The 19139-nt window shown below is 36.5% G+C and overlaps 1 protein-coding gene across 3 annotated transcripts; it reads right to left on the reverse strand.

Annotated features, from left to right (window-relative positions):
* Nucleotides 1–1982: 1982 nt before the first annotated feature.
* Nucleotides 1983–8170, reverse strand: LOC111879980 (ent-kaurenoic acid oxidase 1). 3 transcript variants are annotated; one of them, XR_008231538.1, is made up of 9 exons: nucleotides 7680–8167; nucleotides 5652–6129; nucleotides 5200–5463; nucleotides 4940–5108; nucleotides 4729–4835; nucleotides 4535–4656; nucleotides 4132–4257; nucleotides 2710–2799; nucleotides 1983–2257 (listed from the first exon to the last, which is right to left on the reverse strand). XR_008231538.1 is itself a non-coding variant. In XM_023876401.2 (7 exons), exons 1-7 carry the CDS (start codon nucleotides 7922–7924, stop codon nucleotides 4161–4163), a joined length of 1440 nt encoding a protein of 479 aa, XP_023732169.1. In that variant the 5' UTR covers nucleotides 7925–8170; the 3' UTR covers nucleotides 3968–4160. The 3 variants fall into 3 exon arrangements, 2 of the variants coding, with proteins under 2 accessions (XP_023732169.1, XP_023732167.1); XM_023876401.2 differs by lacking the exons at nucleotides 1983–2257; nucleotides 2710–2799 and having other exon boundaries at nucleotides 3968–4257; nucleotides 5652–6087; nucleotides 7680–8170; XM_023876399.3 differs by lacking the exons at nucleotides 1983–2257; nucleotides 2710–2799 and having other exon boundaries at nucleotides 3968–4257; nucleotides 7680–8166.
* Between the last annotated feature and the right edge of the window lie 10969 nt (nucleotides 8171–19139).

A 19139-nucleotide genomic window follows, 5' to 3' on the forward strand; every position in this document is an offset into this window, starting at 1 on the left:
TCCATAACACTAGAATTCGAAGATGTTGACGCCGCTTTTTTTGCTTTATTTCTTCCAACGGGCCGACGAAGAGGTTGGTCATTTTCAAGATCTATCGGATCGTCGTTGATGTCGATGTGTGTTCGGCCGTCCGATTGTTGAGAAGTTCCATCGAGGTTTCTTGAACGCTTTGAACCGGAAGATTGGGAAGTTCCTTCCGTTTGCTCTTTCCATTTTGGGGCGTCTTTCAATTTTAGCCACCGTTTCATATACGGAAAAGTTTTGCGTGTTGGCGTTGTTTTTTCAAATTGGTCCATGGCCGCCTTGAAAACATCAAAATCGTTCGAGCCGCTTTTGCGTATGTTTAGGAGGTTGTTGTAGATTCCTCCAAACTCGGTGCATTTTAGTCGAATATCTCGCCATTTCGACGTAATTTGATCGGCATTTCGAGTTTCACTTTCCATTAACTCGTAAAAAATGGCTCGCACTTTTTCCTAAAAACTTCCGTAAGACTGGCTATCTCCTACAATTGGATCTTCGGAAGCCGCCACCCATGCTTCCGCTAACTTTCATTCTTCTTCTTTTGTCCATGGGACCCTTTCTTGGGTGGTAGTGGGTCGAGCCGGGGTTTTTTTTTCCTTTTTTCTTTTTTGGTTGAGGTGGTGGTGAAGGTTGCATTTCCGCAACAAAATCCGGTGAAAGTGGTGGTTGTGAGCTTGGTGGTTGTAAAATTGGTGGTTGTTGTTGTGACGATTGTTGTTGGAGGAGTTGTAGTTGTTGGAATTGTTGAAATTGTTGGTATTGTTGTTGCATTTGTTGTTGTTGGAAAGTCGGAAAAGGTTGATATTATTGTTGGAAAAGTGGTGTTTGTTGGATAGGGGAACCACTTTGAAGTAGATTGATAAAACCGCCTTGAGGTGACTCCATAGTCGGGAATTGATGAGGTGTTGTATCTAATGCAAAAGCGTTATCGGGTTTGCGATTTCTGTAGTTTGGAGGGGTGTTTTGGTTGGGATCCATGGTTTTTGGTTGTGAAGATGTAGTATGTAAATTATGTATAGAGATAGAAATGAATGGTGTAAAAAATAAGGAGTAAAAGTGTTGTATTTATATAGGTAAATAAATTGTTTATAAATTGATTTTTTTTAACAAACTAGCCGTTCAACGGCTAGTATAACGTTCAAATTAAGAGATGCAATTGGATTGGTTGTGCGAGTCCATTGTCCCGAACACGAGTGACCACGGAAACGAACCACCACGAAACAACGGGGTGGTGTGCACGCCCGTTGTTCGTGGTCAGCTCGACCACGAACCTCGTCGTTATGGGTATACCGCTTGGCGTTAGTTCACCAAATGAACCATTTATGTAAATTTGTCTATTTTTAAGGTAAGAATAGGACACCCATTGGTAAAAATTGGTTATCCAAAGTTCATTCCAAAAAATTACTTGGTTATCTTTTTGGGTTTGGATGTCTTCTTAAAAACAAATGGTATACAAACAAAATGTTTGTCCACTGACATATAAAAGTAGCAAAAAAGATCTTTTGTAAAAAAACAAAGGATATATACACTAAAGTCTTAATATTTTCAACGATTTGACAAGAAAGTCTTAAACTTTATTTTATTTACAGTAAAGTCCTAACTACCGGCAGTTTTGACACGCTTATCCTTTTTTGCCGGTTAACCGGTAATTAGGACTTTACCGTAAAAAAAAGTTAAATCGTAAATTAAGACTTTACTGTAAAAAAAATATGACTTTCTTGTCAAATCGTAAAAATATTGGGACTTTAGTGTGTGTGTGTGTGTATATATTGTTAGAAATTTAATGATATGATAGTGTTTAAACATAAGAGTTATTGGAACCTAGTCCGCTAGATCTTATTGAAATTCTGAACGTTTGCTTTTTTTTTTTTTTTTTTTTTTTTTTTTTTTTTTTTAATAATCTCAACAAACCGACATTGAAAAAAATTGAAATAATCAAGAAAAAAGAAAGAACTAAGGTTATGTTGGTTTTTTTGCAGTCCTAAAAATAGAGAACTAAGAAACTGGAAAAGATGAAACTGCCATTTCTTACTCCTTCACATTTACACCTTTTGACTAAGTGTGTGTTGTTTGTGTTTGTACAATATGCCCATTCTCTTTAGTTCAAGATTTGGCAGTGAACCAAGAAAATAGTTTTACAAGTCTTCTCACACTTTCCTGCTCTCTTTTTTGCATATGTTTCCCCTGTCGTGATTGTAGCATGATAAAGATGATGATGATAAGAAAAATAGTGGTGCTGCGACGAAAATCACAAATAAAAGTTTTTGGGTTACGGATTAGGTCTTACGAAGCTGATAAAATTATTTGTTTCTCGAAAAACCAAGACTATACACTAAAATCCTAATATTTTGAACGATTTGACAAAAAAGTCAAACTTTATTTTTCTGACAGTAAAGTCCTAATTACCGGCTAATCGACAAAAAAGGATAAACATGTCAAATGCTGTTGGTATTTAGAACTTTACTGTCAAAAAATAAAATTTATGACTTTCTTGTCAAATTGTTAAAAATATTAACACTTTAGTATATATATATCCCAAAAATCAAATAACAACTTAAACATTTAAATGTAATTGATGTTTGATTTTGTGTATCAAATAACTTATTTGATTTATCGGTTTTTAAGAAGTAATAAACTAAATTGAATGTTTGAGAAACTAAAATAGTTTTTAAGATAACTTTTCTGTACCTGTAATGCCAACTCCAGCCATCCACCATATTACATCATTTTATGATGCATTATTTTTGTGTTTGATAGGACAAAAATACTTCAACCAACCTTCAAATTTAGAATAATTTTTGTGTTAGCTATATTTTAAGACCAAATATGAATGTCAAATAGAAGGCCTACAAAACCTATCATTTTAAAGGTCGATTAAAATTCCAATACCGTTCTAATAATAATAAATCATAATTTTAATGTTTGTGGTTGAAGAACTCTTGATACTTTTTTTAATACTTTTTGCAAAAAAGACAATGATACTTTTAAAGAACCTCACACTTTCTTTTACTTTTTTTTCCTATGCTTTTTTCTCCTTTTACAATTTATAGTTTTTTTCTAATCACATAGGTTAATCTAAATATATATATTTTTATATTTTTTCACTATCATAAAATCTAATAGCATTTTTACCAGAAAAAGTTTTTATATATCGAAACACAACCCGTTACGTAGCACTTAGTCAAATATTTTCCAAAGCTATTTTCTACCACAACAATTTAAAGTAGAAAAAGGGTATATTGGGAATTGAACTCAACCCTCCCATATAAGAACGGTTTTCATTAACTAGTTGCGTTAAACTTACTCTTGCTTACCTTTAGAGAAATAGTTGTCTTAAACCTACTTCAGGATTTTTATATTTTCCGAAATAACATTATTTATTCACGAATTGACAGTACTTCCACTGAAATTAATAAAATTTGCGATACATGGTGTCAGAGAAACTAGTTTTGCAAATTCATAAGTATTTTTCAACTTTCATGAATTAAGTGATCATTATTGATATTATCTAGCTGGGTTATGGTATGTTAGAAAGGATCTCAACACAAATCATTTTCGAGCGTCAATAATATGAACTTTTTAAATAAATTATTGGGTCAAATAAGCTCTTCAAAGTAAAACAAAAAGAAAAAGCAAACTGCTGTGGGAACTTATTTAATCTAAAGTTTTTTTTTTTTTTTTTAATAGCTTGTAAATTTACAATCCCTTACATAAACTTTTTCAATAATTGTGGTGGGTACTCTAAAATGAATTTTGTTATTTTTAGGTTGCTTATTGTGAAAATTATTAGGAAAAATAGTTATCTGTAGTTGTTATTAGTTACTAACGCATACTTAACGTCACTTCAATTCCACAATTGATTGTAACGTCCAAAATGGATTGTCCCTGCCTGTCGTGTCTTAATAAGATACCTTTCACATATAGTTATTATATAAAAGGCAAAAAAGAACACATCTAACTGGCGAATACTTCAATAGACGATGGAAAAATATACACCACTAGAGACAAAATGGTTAAAAAGACAACACTACGGAAATATTTTAACTTCTACTAAATTCCACTGAGGAATGTAATATATGAGTCAAAAGAAAAGATATAACTTTGTTTAACCTTTATTTAATTTCCAAATCTACCCTCTTTCATTTGGAAACCCTTCTAAGTCTTCCCACGCAATTGTCTTTAGGCCTTGAATGAGGTAAATACATAATTGGGCATTCTGGATTTTCCCTTTCAAACCTGCAAGACAAAATAATATATTTAATAATAATAATAATAACAATGATAATAAAAAATTATGTTTCATCTAATCGGGAATCAAACTAGTTTTAAAATTAGTTGACTTTGAAAGCAATTTTTCAATTTCATATGATGAAACTTTAAATAAAAGTTTGACACCAAATGTATTATTTTTTAGATAAGCATGGAATATCTCTACTCATTTTGAGTATCAAAAAGAACTTGTTTGACCCAAAAAGTCAATACAAATTTTAACTTGGTTTATATGGAAACTTACTCATAATTTAGAAGAAAATGGTGGAGGAAGATGGCAATCTCTAGCTTGGCAAGGTCATTTCCAGGGCAAAGCCTACTTCCTGCTCCAAATGGAAGAAAAGTTCCTGGCTTTGGTACAAGATCCTGGTCAACATGTTTAAATTAGTCAATTTGTACAAGTTATAAAGCAATTGGTACAAGTTAAAACAGACTCACATCCCATCTTGAAGGATTAAACTCTTTAGGTTGGGGATAAAGTTCAGGATTATGGTGAACACTCCTAAACCAGAGCAACACTTTCCATCCTTTAGGAATGAAGTAACCTAACAAATATATAAAAAAAGAAAAAATTATACATGATTAGAACCCAAGTCAATCGTAAGTTCATGTATTTTTGGTATTTAATTATCATATATAAAAATCACACCTTTGATATCGACATCTTTTTTAGCTTCACGGAACGTCATGAGCGAAAAAGTCACTAAACGAAGCGTTTCATCAATCACCTTCGAGAGATACTCCATTTGCCTATACTCTTTCAAGGTCAAACCCTCTTGTGTTGGTGGCATATTCTTTACAATCCTCTCTTGTTCTTCCTAATGAAAATTCACCCAAGTTTTTTACTTATATTACTTTCTTGATTTTGTTACACTCTACTAGTTTAGATTACTTTCTTGATTTTGTTACCTTTGCTATGTGGAAAAATTCTGGATGTGCTTGGAGAAGAATGGTAGACCACATTGTGATGTGTCCCGAAGATTCATGGCCCGCGTTTAGGTACATGACTAATGTATCGATTATTTCCTCATCATCTAGTTTTCTTCCTTTCTCGTCTGTAGTGTCCAGGAGAGCATCAAGCATGTCTTTCTTGGACATCCCTTCGTTTGCCTCTCGTTTCTTTCTACGTTCGTGTACAACTGTTTGCAAAATGGCCACAAGGTTCTTCCGCGCCTATAAATTTGTAATCATCATAATATATAAACATTTAAAAGTTAAAAGTTAAGATAATACAACAAATGGAAGATAATGGCCGAGGTGCTAAATGCTTGCTTTGATACCATATAAAATGTGTTTTAATTTATTTTAATTTAAAAAAAGGAGACTGCAACATATATAGAATTAGACGGCAAAAAACAAACCTTAAGTGCATTATAATATGCAAAACCAGGAATATTAATGGCCATAGCCCTAACGCCGTAGTTAAGCACCGTGTACTCTTTCTCCAATGCATCCATTACATGTTCGCTCTCAGTGCTAAGGAAAATGTGCATGATTATCTGAAAAGTTAGCTTTCGCAGGTAGGTGAGGAACTCAATCCGCCCCATTTTTGACCATTTCTCCAATGCTAAGACCACATTGGTCTCAATGTACTGCATGTATGTAGACAAGGCTTCGTGACCATTTACTGGTGCTGCGGTCAACTTACGAAGCCTTTTATGATCTTCGTAAGAAATTCCAATAAATGATTTTTTTCCGATGAGTTCCCGGGTGGCAGTTGGCCACCCTGGCTGGAATGCTTCATCATCAAACAATACTTTCCGACATGCTTCGGGAACAGTCACGATGATGCTAGGGCTACCAAACATAAACGACTTATATAAACCCCTAGACCCAAATCTGTATTTAGAAAAAAAATAATGTTTACTTAACAAAAACATTAAAAACATACGATACAACTCAATATATATATATATATATATATATATATATATATATATATATATATATATATATATATATATATATATATATATATATTATTGAAACATCAGAATTAGGAATAGAGATAATAAGATACATATATAGGAGGTGCACAATAATTGTTTAAATAACTGTCGTTTAATGATAAAGACGATGATAGTGACAAAAGTTGCCTGCTCTAGAAAAAGTCCAATGATTCAGTTTTAGTTAAAAAATTTTAAATGAAGCATATTGATTTAAATAAGTCTATGGATGAAATATACGTGATTAATAATATTTGTAAGAGAAAGTCAATATATGTTTTGTGTAGCATCAAGAATATATTAATAACAAATAACAGGTATTACGAGCTTCTTCAAAAAAGTCTTGAAGCAAAGTATTGTGTATTTAAAAAATAATCAAAACTGATAATCTAATAAGTATAGAGAATCATTGGTATCGTTATTAATTAAAAACTAAACTGGTTAACAATTGTATTCTTTCACCTATCATTTTTTAATTGAGTAGACTGCAAATTTGGTTCTTATGATTTGCTGGTCCAAAAAAGTTTCTAACTTGTACCATCAGGTCCAAAACAAAAACATTTTTATCTATCATATTCAACTTATTATTTACTATTATCTTAGAAACATAATACATTTGTAAAATACAAAAACACCCCTAAGCAAAGAGAGAAATTACAAAAGAGCTCTTCATTTAGTCGGTGCATAGGATTTCCAAACCAAAAAAAGGGGGCTCTTGTCAATTAGCACCCCTTAAGTTGCTACTGGTCCTGTGTTTCCTGCTAATGCATTGGAAATGTGCAAAGAATTCTGTTTCCTATGATTTTATAGGAACCTCCGTCTTGTATAAAAAAACTAAAATTTTAATTCTAATTTAATTGAATAAAAGAATTTAGTGAATATCCTTTAGAGGGAAGTGCTTGTCTTTTCACATAATTAACTAGATAGAGAAAGTGACACGTCCAACTCTTCCTAAAAGCAAATATCTTTTCCTTATTTTCTTGGACAAAATAGCTACAGAAATGTTTCATAACAACATTTTGAATTGCATTCTCGAGTATGATATAAGCTACATTTTAGAGAAAAAACACAAACAATTTAATAATGCATGCAACATGACTTTCTTGTAAACCATATCCTGTATTCCCACTCTAGTTTTCGAACCCAAAAAGATGAGACATTTGTTGGTGGCGTAGAAGCATATTATAATCGGAAAGAATATATTCCATTATATAGCTATAGTATTTCATAAAAATTGTAAGTGTTTTCGTAGTATACATGCACTTCAAAATAAACCCTTTGTATGCTTATTCCAAATTATTCCAAAGCAATAGAGAATCGTTTACTATTTCCATTTCATTTATAATGAATAAATCTTTGGATCATTATATTCTTTGTTTATTCTTTATAATAGTTTAAAAGAAGGAGAAGATGTTAATAATAAGAACGAAAGGTGTGAGTTACCTGCGAAGGAAATTGGAGATGAAGGCATCAGGATCGTTAGACTTGAAAGCTCTGAGGAACGACCACATGTTTCCGATGAACGGCCAACCCATATCACCTGGTGGCAGACACTTCCTCTTCTTCTTCTCCAAATTCCTCTCATAAATCCATATATTCACACTCTTCAAAACCCATTTAAGAATCAACATTAATCCCAGAAAAATTCCCACATAATAACTCATCCCTCCAAATCCATCAGCCCCCATTTTTAAACTTCACAACCGGTTCCCTCTTCTTTCTATCTCCCTATATATATACGTATAACCGTATATATGTATAGAGATATCCCTTTCCACAGCTTTTGATCAGTTGTCTTGGTACAGGAGGAGAGAGATAGTGGATTGAGATGTGTAGAATAGGGAAGAGAGGAAAGAGATAGAGAGAGATGGAAATGGTTGTAATGGTTATGGGTCTTTTTGGTGGATTCCTTCGTGTATCTGTATATATATAGGGAGATAAAACACACACGAAGGAGGGGTGGGGCATATATCTTACACCATAAAATGTTTAATGGTTAGTAAAGAAAATATTCGAAAATATGTACTCTCTTTATATGGTATAATATTATATAAATAATAATATTTATTTTATGCCATTACGTTTTTCTATAAATAATAATTTTCTTATATTGTAGGGTAGACTATAATTTTCTTAGCAACATAATTTTTTTTAAACCGACAAACTAATTTATTTTTAGTTATTACCATCTATATCTCAAGTGATGTTTGTATCTATGACCTCTCAAATGAAAAACTTACTCCTTACTGTTAGGACAAACAAATATATTCATATATAACAGATAATCACATAACAGTCTATAGACAACAAACTGATCTATCAGATCATACCATATAACATATAATATTATCCTACCCTCTAGGATATCTAACTAACAGGTCATACCACATATCACATATTATCATCTTGCCCTCTAGGCAAGGTTGTATAACTCGTTACTCGGTACCTGTTCGGCCGACTACCGAGCAACGAGTACTCAGGGAGTATTCGGATTTGGAAATTTATGTAGAAATATTTTTAGGAAAATTATATATGTCAAAAATCATAAGATAAAATCATAAGTTGATTGAAATATATAACTAAATTGGATACTTGTGAATACACAAAAAATGAAAAACACATAATGGTCTCACTTCGTGAATAATTACTGAAAATTTAAAATATATTTGTAGTAATAATCACATGTGTGTGAGTTAAATAATAAATCATTAAGTATATTATATATATTAATCACCGAGTTAACCGAATTTAACAACACTACTCAGTTCGTAAGGGGCCGATCGGGGAGTACTCGGGATTATGTAATTCACCTCGGCAAGGGGGGAGTAGCGAGTACTCGGAGGAGTAATCGGCCAACTCGGCGAGTTTTACAACACTGCCTCTAGGACATCGATCTAACAGAGCATACTAATATAACATAACCAATTACATTTCAAAGGGCCGGCTTGGTGCCTTAGACCCTTAATTATAGTGAGGATAACTCACCTTGCAAAAGTCATCTCAGTAGATAAACTCCAACTCTTGGATCGCTCCCACAAACTCCACTACCTATTATCATAATAGAACCATACTCGTAAGTTCCCAACCTTCCAAGGTACCCCATAAGTCAACTAGTTAACCCGTGGACAATGTCAAAGTCAAGAGTCAAGGTCAACAGTCCATGGTGACCCTAACTCGTCGAGTATCCTCAGCTACTCGCTGAGTTCTTTGAGATACTCGTCCACTCGCCAAGTCACCATAGTGACTCATCGAGTTCCTAAGGCTTGAGATCAAAGCTCTAAGGCCACTCGTCGAGTTTTCCTTCTTGCAACTCGACAAGTTAACACACATCCATTAATTGGGAAACCTTAACTGACTCGCCGAGTTGTTCATCCAACTCGTCGAGTCTACGACAATCTTCATCGGACTCGCTAAGTTGTTCATCCAACTCGTCGGGCTCATGCCCATCTACATATGACTCGCCAAGTCGACCATGCGACTCGTCGAGTCCCTTCAATCCTTTAACCATACAGACACTTTTTAAGCCATGCCAAGGCTCCAAATTGCAGATCCAACTTCCTTAGGCATGCTTATCACGTAAAGTTGCAAACTTTACGTGCATGCAAGGCTTTTAAGACCCTTAAATGACAAAACTAAGCTTGGAATGAAGTTACACACTTGAGGGAAGGCTCATACTAGGAAAAGCTGATGAATTTATGAATCTAGAGGCCAAGGAGAGTCCAGATCTAAAGTTACAACTTCAGATCTTAGCTTAAGCATAAGAAACCTTTCTTAAAACTCATGAAAAAGAGGGTTTAGGTGAAAATGATCCAAGGAAAACGGTCTAGTACCTTCAAGAGAGTGCTTACTGATGCAGATCTTGAATCCCACGAGCTCTTGCTTCAACTAGCTTTTTTCCCCTAGTGTTTCCTTCACCAAAATCCTTCCTCCAAGCTTAAACTCTCCAAAAGAACACATACACACAAATTAGGATTAAAGAGAGACAAGAAGCTATAAAGGGGAGGCTGGGGGAGGCCAATGATCCTTTAAATAGGGTGCAATGCCCCGAAATTTAGGGTTTTATCTGCTAGCTCCTACTCGTCGAGTCCTTTCTTGGACTCGGCAAGTAGGTCATTAAAACTCGTAGACCATCCCGCTACTACTTGATGAGTAGGGCGACCAACTCGACGAGTAGACCCAAAGACCAAAAAGGATTCATACATAAATCAATACCTGAGAATCGGGGCATTACAATTCTCCCCCACTTGAACTAGACTTCGCCCTCGAATTCAGCTGAGGTAAACAACGTCAGGTAATGCTCTCGCATCTCCGCCTCCGGCTCCCATGTCCTCTCGAATCTCGTTCGATGTTCCCACTGCACCTTCACCAAATGTATCTCCTTGTTCCACAAAATTTTCTTCTTCTTTTCCAAGATGGTCACAGGTCTCTCCTTGTAATTCATGCACTCATCGACCTGAATATCATCCAACGATACTACTGCCTCCTGGTCCATAATGCACTTTCGCAACTGCGAAACGTGGAATGTGCTGTGAATCCGGCTAAGCTCCTCTGGCAGCTCTAGCCTGTACACCACCTTGCCAATCATGGCAATGATCCTGAACGACCCAATTTAACGGGGATCCAGTTTTCCCCTTATTCTGAGGCAGCTCACACCCTTTCAGGGTGAGACCTTCAGAAGTACCATATCACCCACCTGGAACCCTAACTCCGATCGGAGTCTGTCGGTATAGCTCTTCTTCCGACTCTAAGCGGTCTGCAATCGCTGCCTAATCTGCTGAATCTTTTCGGTAGTCTGCAAAACTACCTCCGTCCGTCCAATCACTCGGTGTCTAACCTCACCCCAACAAACCGGGGTGCAACATCTTCGCCCATACAATAACTCAAAAGGCGGAGCGCCAATGCTGGAATGGTAGTTGTTGTTGTAAGCAAACTCTGCAAGAGGTAGGTGGGAATGCCAATTCCTACCGAAATCAATGACACACACCCTCAACATATCCTCTTGGGTATGAATGGTTCCTCGTGGAACTTCTGCTAGAAATGGGAGGTAAACCTAAAATCTCGGTCTGAGATAATGAATACCGAAATCCCGACACAAAACTCCTCGTAACCACCATACTGAAAATACAACAGGAAGATATCAGATAACCCTCACAAATAACTGGGAGCTAACTCCTAATCCTAACCCTAGGGGTTGTGACTTCCTTGTTACGCGTATGGGTCCTGTGCTTTCAGTAGTACGGGCCCATACTACCTTCCACACCTACCTATATTTGTCTCAAGGATCACTACCACACCCTAACAATATATATATATATATATATATATATATATATATATATATATATATATAAACATAGCGAACGCTCAATCCTCATTCCTAGAGAAAGGCTAACTGTCTCACAACTGACCTACCGGTCTCACACAACCCACCCATCCATGAAACTTCCCCCAACCCGGCAACACTTGTGTATGCTCGCCATACATAATGTTGGACCCCATGGACTTTCGAATATCTAATCCTACCCTAAGATCCCAATCAAACAAGAACAGAACATAAGGCTAAATCAAACATTCTCAGGCTATAAGATCTTAATTACTTATAACCATGATGCATACACTAAGCAACTACAGTAATGATGTCAATTTCATATGAGGAAATCCATAGGCTATCAGGAATCATATGATCAGGAAATTCTATCATGCAATTCCTGAAGATCCCTAGCCTAATACTAGCATGTTGTTCTAACATATCACAATATCAAATAACTATATGGTATTTTGGGGTCTACTTACTGGCTTTGGCCGATCGTACACCCTACATCCTCCTATACTTATTTTGAAAACCATTTTAGAAATCACTTTAAAACCCTTTCCTTGATCTGAGACTGGATTCACATGAATGTTCCTCTAATTCACCAAACCAAGTCTCTGATACCAACTTGTAACACCCAAAAATTTAAGCCAAATTTAAACTTTTCAAAAACACGTTAAATCAATAATCTTTACAACTTGGTTTCCAAAATAGTTCATATTAGAGTTTTCCCAGCAATAATAACAAAAGATAAGGAGTTGTACGATCACGCCTTAGCCTTGTTGCGATCCCCCGATGTACCTTAAACCATAAACTAAAACTGTAAACCTGAAAGCTTAGTGAGTTCCCCCAAAATACCCATACTCACAGCTATACACATAGAACCACAAACAACATACTATGGGTCCAGTCAACCATCGGGTTGGAATACACTAGTCCCACAACCAAACAGGTTGGAATGCCAGCATACTATGGGTCCAATCATCCTCAGGATGGAATACCCCAGGCCCACAACCAATAGGTTAGAATGCTCACATACTATGAGTCCAATCATCCTCTGGATGGAATAGTCACAACCCTCAACCAACAGGTTGGAATGCCCAGGTCTATTGGTCTCCACACAAAGAAGATAAGCCTCAACCGCCAAACAAATATGTGCACATATAACAGATAATCACATAACAGTCTATAGACAACAAACTGATATATCAGATCATACCACATAACATATAATATTATCCTACCCACTAGGATATCTAACTAACAGGTCATACCACTTATCACATATTATCATCCTACCCTCTAGGATACCGATCTAATAGATCATACTAACATAACATAACCAATGACAATTCAAAGGTCTGGACTTGGTACCTTAGACCCTTAAGTATAGTGAGGATAACTCACCTCGCAAAAGTGAGCTCGGTAGATACACTCCAACTCTTGGATCGCTGCCACAAACTCCACCACCTATTATCATAATAGAACCATACTCGTAAGTTCCCAACCTTCCAAGGTACCCCATAAGTCAACTACTCAACCCCTGGACAAAGTCAAAGTCAACAGTCCATGTTGACCCTAACTCGTCGATTATCCTCAACTACTCGCCGAGTTCTTTGAGATACTCGTCCACTCACCGAGTCACCAGAGTGACTCGTCGAGTTCCTAAGGCTCGAGATCGAAGCTCTAAGGCCACTCGTCGAGTTTTCCTTCTTGCAACTCGACAAGTTCACACACATCCATTAATTGGGAAACCTTAACTAACTCGCCGAGTTGTTCATCTAACTCGTCGAGTCTACGATAATATTCATCGGACTCGCTAAGTTGTTCATCCAACTCGTCGGGTTCATGCCCATCTACATATGACTCGCCGAGTCGACCATGCGAATCGTCGAGTCCCTTCAGTCCTTTAACCATACATACACTTTTTAAGCCATGTCAAGGCTCCAAATTGCAGATCCAACTTCCTTAGGCATGCTTATCACGTAAAGTTGCAAACTTTACGTGCATGCAAGGCTTTTAAGACCCTAAAATGACAAAACTAAGCTTAGAATGAAGTTACACACTTGAGAGATGGCTCATACTAGGAAAAGCTGATGACTTTATGAATCTAGAGGTCAAGGAGAGTCCATATATGAAGTTACAACTTCAGATCTTGGATTAAGCACAAGAAACCTTTCTTAAAACTCATGCAAAAGAGGGTTTAGGTGAAAATAAGCCAAGGAAAATGCTCTAGTACCTTCAAGAGAGTGCTTACTAATGCAGATCTTGAATCCCACGAGCTCTTGCTTCAACTAGCTTGTTTCCCCAAGTGTTTCCTTCACCAAAATCCTTCCCCCAAGCTTAAAATCTCCAAAAGAACACACACACAGACACACGAATTAGGGTTAAAGAGAGACAAGAGGCTGTAAAGGGGAGGATGGGGGAGGCCAATGATCCTTTAAATAGGGTGCAATGCCCTGAAATTTAGGGTTTCATCTGCCAGCTCCTACTCGTCGAGTCCTTTCTTAGACTCGGCGAGTAGGTCACTAAAACGTGTGGACCATTCCGCTACTACTCGACGAGTAAGGCGACCAACTCGTCGAGTAGACCCAAAGACCAAAAAGGATTCATACATAAATCAATACCTGAGAATCGGGGCGTTACACTTTATCTACCCATGTTTTACCCAACATATATTTGTAGATATAAAATACATATATAGTTTAAAACATGTATAAAACATTCATTCAATATCCATCTCAAGTAAACAAATAACGTATAAACACATAACACATATTTCATAGCAAATAATTCATATCTATGTGTTAGAAGAAAGTAACTACACACTCACTTGATTAGACGATGCTCGGACAACACTACGGCTCTTAAAGTAGAAGTTCTTCTATGAAACTGTGATCTCTTCACACACCAGGCTTCTCGCGGGCAGAGCTTCGGTGCGGAAACTCTTTTCTTCTCGGGATCTTCGGAGCTTCAGGACTCACTTCGGGTCTCGGGATGATACCAGGGTTTCAAGGGTACTTCAAGACGACTAGAGAGAGTATCGGGAGTGAGAGAGTGGGGAAATAGCAACCTTGGCCGACTGCCCTTCAACTCCTATTTATAGGGCTGAAAATCTATGCTCACGTCGTGAGCCACTAATGCTCACGTCGTGGGCTCGAATATGTCACTACGTTCGTCATGGCCACTTGCCCTGGAAGACGTCCATCAACTGCTCACGTTGTGAACTCTATGCTCACGTCGTCATCTCTGACACATGTGGAAGTTCGTGCCCCGAACTTCAGAAATTCATATCTTTCGCATACAAACTCCGTTTTTGACGTTCTTTATATCCATGCGTAGGTGAGATTATGCTCTACAACTCTCGATTAGACTCCGTCGGCTAACTTTGACTTTAACTTTTATTATATTATTTTTAGTAGGCCGGGACAGGAAAACTTTGTTAGAAATTCACAACTTCTTCATCCCACGTCTATTTTCGTCTGTTCTTTCACCGTTGCACTACTATCGACGAGATGTTCGATTCCCGTTTAGATTGTTTCAGACAAATATCACTCGATCTCAATTTCGAGATTTGGGCTTCATACCGCTAAGTCGAAACTTAGAAAATCATAACTTCCTCATAAGAAGTTAGATTTAGACATTCTTCTTATGCACGCTCTCGGTTTAACATATTCTACAACTTTCGTTTAGATCACTAAGGCTGTCACACCCCCGGACCCGACCGCGGAAACGTCCGGAGGCGGGTGACTTCATTGTGCAGTATCATAACAATTGAATATAAATGAAACAGAGTAATCCAAACATCATAAATTGAGATAACAAACTTACATTTTTTACATATGGCATTTCTTCTTCGAGTTACACAAAAGATAAATAAGTAGAAAACTTCAAACTACAGCTAAATGATCTTGCATCAGCATCCCTTGTTACCTGCTTACTAGATCCCTGAGAATACAAGTCATTTTGAAAAGCGTCAAATAAAAAGTTGGCGAGTTCATAAATATTTTTGTATAAAATCGTTTACACTTGTTTAGAATCGTTCTCATTGTACTTTCAGAAAATACGATATTTTCTATTAAATCGTTTGAAGTCTTGCCTTGAAAATCATGGTTATATGTGTGCATGTCATTACTTTTGTTCATCCTTATAAGGAGTGATCTTTGAAAAGTATTGTAATTTATTAAAACGAGTGGTGTCCGAGAATAGTTCTTTTGAATAGTAATAGTCAACCGTTTCGGGAAAAATCCCTTATTTTCAAAAAGGAAATATGGTTGAAAATCTTATTCCTCTTATCGAGTAAAATTGAGTGTGCGTTCTAGTTTATCATTATCGAAATTGTAGAAAAATCGTTTTCTCCAGAAAATGCTATATTTTTTGCTATAAAATATTCGTAAGTTGTAGTTTATCGTTATCGAAATCGTAGTAAATCGTTTTCTCCAGAAAATCCTATATTTTCTGTTATAAAATATTCGTAAGTTCTGGTTTATCATTATCGAAATCGTAGTAAATCGTTTTCCATAGAGTCCTACGCTTTTACTTTGAAAAATAGCAGTCTTTCGACTTTATACTCGTTAGAAGAAAAAATCATGGCAATTGTGGACATTCTACACGGTGAAAAGAAAGGACAGTCAACGCAACAAATGCAGACCATCACCTATCACGTATAGGACAGTCAACACAACGTGCCAAAATTTATTTATGAGGTTTTTCCTTCCATAAATTTCTAGTTAATATAATATATTCTAGTGAGTCGTTATAACCATACTAATCTGACGGAGTGCCTGTTTTGGCGTTTCTCAGGCGCCCTCGGTTTGGAAAAAGACATTTGTCACCCTAGACTGCCTGTCTATCTATAGCAAACAGCGAAGGCGCGGGGTGTCAACCCCGTATAGATCTATACACAAATTCCCGCTCTCCCTCCAGGAGACTCTGGCTATAACTCCTTACAGGGCTTAGAGGTACCCTAATATTTTTATATTTAGGTACTTTTGAGATTTGTCTGACTAGAATATTAACAACCTTTTTAGCAATCGTTAGAGATCCATTATTTCTTAGATAAATAATGAAATTCGTACTCATTAAATAGAAATATCGTTCTCGTTCCATATCTTTGATTGTGCTTGTTAACTGGGTGTTCGTGTTCGTTCCTTTTCGTTTATTGAAAAACAAGTCATTTTAGTCAAGAGAAAAGTGTCAAGTTATAATTTGTATAAATTTATAACTGCCGGTTATGACACGCATTTTCTGTTTTATGACGTATAGAACACTACTTATGTTGTTGGAGGTTTTACGACAGCGATTTATGAATGCAAATATTTCTGTCATAAAGACTCTATTTGTGTAATTTCTTGACGCAAAATTTTATGTTGAATATTTATAAAATACTCCCTGATAGTTTGCAAAATAGTCACAAAGTTTCTATTTTCGAAAAATCACTAGGAATGGTGTCCACTAGTAAGGTCCCTTTTTATAACTTTTATCTTTAGACATGAAAGCATAGATAAAGGGGTTAAGTTGGAACACTCAATAGTTGGGAGGCTCTTTTGCACAAAGTATCCTTTGTTCTTTATGAAATTGAGAAATCCTACGTTCATGAGTATATTACTAAAATATTAATTTAATAATATTTCACACACACATACAAACATACGTATATATGTAATCATTTAAGAGTTTAGGAAAGATTTGACTTGTACTCTCCCCCAAAAACATTAAAACATTGAAAAAGGTGGGGTATGAAGCTCACCTTGGGTTAGTTGAGGAGTTGTCTGGAGTTATGGAGTGAAGATCTCAAGCTTAAACTCTTGGCTGAGATGAGGAATTTCCTTGGGAGGAAGATTATCTTTAAGGTGATTATCACATATTATTATGAATAAAATAATATGGATTCATCTTGAAATATTATAAACTATTAGATGAGTGGAGGAATTTATCTTACAATTTCCCAGGAAGAAGTTGAGAAACTTCCTTTCAGCAAGATTCCTTGTTCTTGCTTTAGAGATGAGTGTGTGAGAGAAAATGAGAGGAGTAAGAGGAAATGCAAGGCCCAATCTTTCTTCTACTGTCGTTGTTTAAGAGTATAAGAAGAGGGAGGGAATCTTTGATGCATGGGGATCTGGTAGTCCATGCATGGATATTTGGTGGGTAAGGCATGGAATACTGTTATTTGCATGGGGAAAGAGGATTTCATCAAATCACAAAGTCAACTTCCTTGTCCTTTTCTTGATTTAGGATAAGGTTTTCCTAAATCCCAAACATTTATTTTTTTTTGAAAAATATGCTTAAAATAATTAATTTTTGCATCAAATAGGGGATTTAGGGGTCTTAGTTAAGAAAAACACGAGTTTGGTGGGATTCCCGACCTCAAAATACCTTAAAATAGTGAAAAAGTCCGAAAATGACCAAATTCCGGAGCTAAAAGGTGAAATCTGGAGCCATTATGCGAATTCCGAAGCTATATCACAACTTCCAGAGTGAATCTTTAGGTACGCGAGGGTCCGAAGTAGTTGGCAAGAAGTTTTCGGAGGCGCTGGACACGTTCCGAAGCAAACAATACTTTCTGGAGGACTGTTCTCGGATTCCAAAATCAGGCGCGTGTTTGGGTTGGTCTGGACTGAGGATGCGAGATTAGCTAGACTTCCAAAGCGATGCGAGGTAAAGTGTTATGGAGTGATGATTCGAAGATCCGAACATGGTGCATCCGGAGTGAAGCCTTCCGGAGTCCACTAAAAGATCCGAAGAAAAGGGGTTCCGGGGTGAGAACCTTCTTGGTTCCTTAGAAGGTTTTCGAACTAAGAGGGTTCCGGACCAAGAGGTTCAGGACTAAGAGGAGTCCAGACCAAGAGGGTTCTGGACCAAGAGGGTCCTTTTGGGGTTTCCTATTCCGGTTTTGAGCTGTTTTCGACTGAGGAAGGTACTTAGGGAGATTTGAGATACGTGGAGAGATTTCACATACTTGGAGATATTTAGGAGAGATTTCACATACTTGGATAGATTTCACATACTTTGAGAGATTTAGGAGAGATTTTCACCTACTTGGAGATTTTTTGGGAGAGCTTCACCATACTTGGAGAGATTTCGCATGCTTAGAGAGATTTGGGAGAGATTTCACATACTTGGAGATATTTGGGATAGATTCACCATTGGAGAGATTTCGCATGCTTAGAGAGATTTGGGAGAGATTTCACATACTTGGAGAGATTTGGGATATATTCACCATACTTGGAGAGATTTCACATTCTAACACTATATGGCTCCTTAGGAACTCATATTGAACACTTAGGTGTGTTAGGACAAGTCTCACAATAGTCCTTGCTTACTTGAGGGTGAAATTTCCTAGCCAAAAAGGCTAGTTGTGACAAAGGCTAAATATCGCTCTATCGTAAATTCACTATTTACGTCACACAGTATCATACCGGTTCTGTCACGAAACTTCGACATGTCATAACTTCTTCGTTATAACTCGGATTTTCGGCATTCTTTATATATCTGAAATCCTTGTGACGACCACTACAACCTAGTTAAGATTATTCATTCTAAATAATCTTTTATCAAAAAGTCACTTTTGATGCTTATCGTCTCTAAATTGA

This window comes from Lactuca sativa, chromosome 4 (genome assembly GCF_002870075.4).
Source record: "Lactuca sativa cultivar Salinas chromosome 4, Lsat_Salinas_v11, whole genome shotgun sequence".
NCBI lineage: Eukaryota > Viridiplantae > Streptophyta > Magnoliopsida > Asterales > Asteraceae > Lactuca > Lactuca sativa.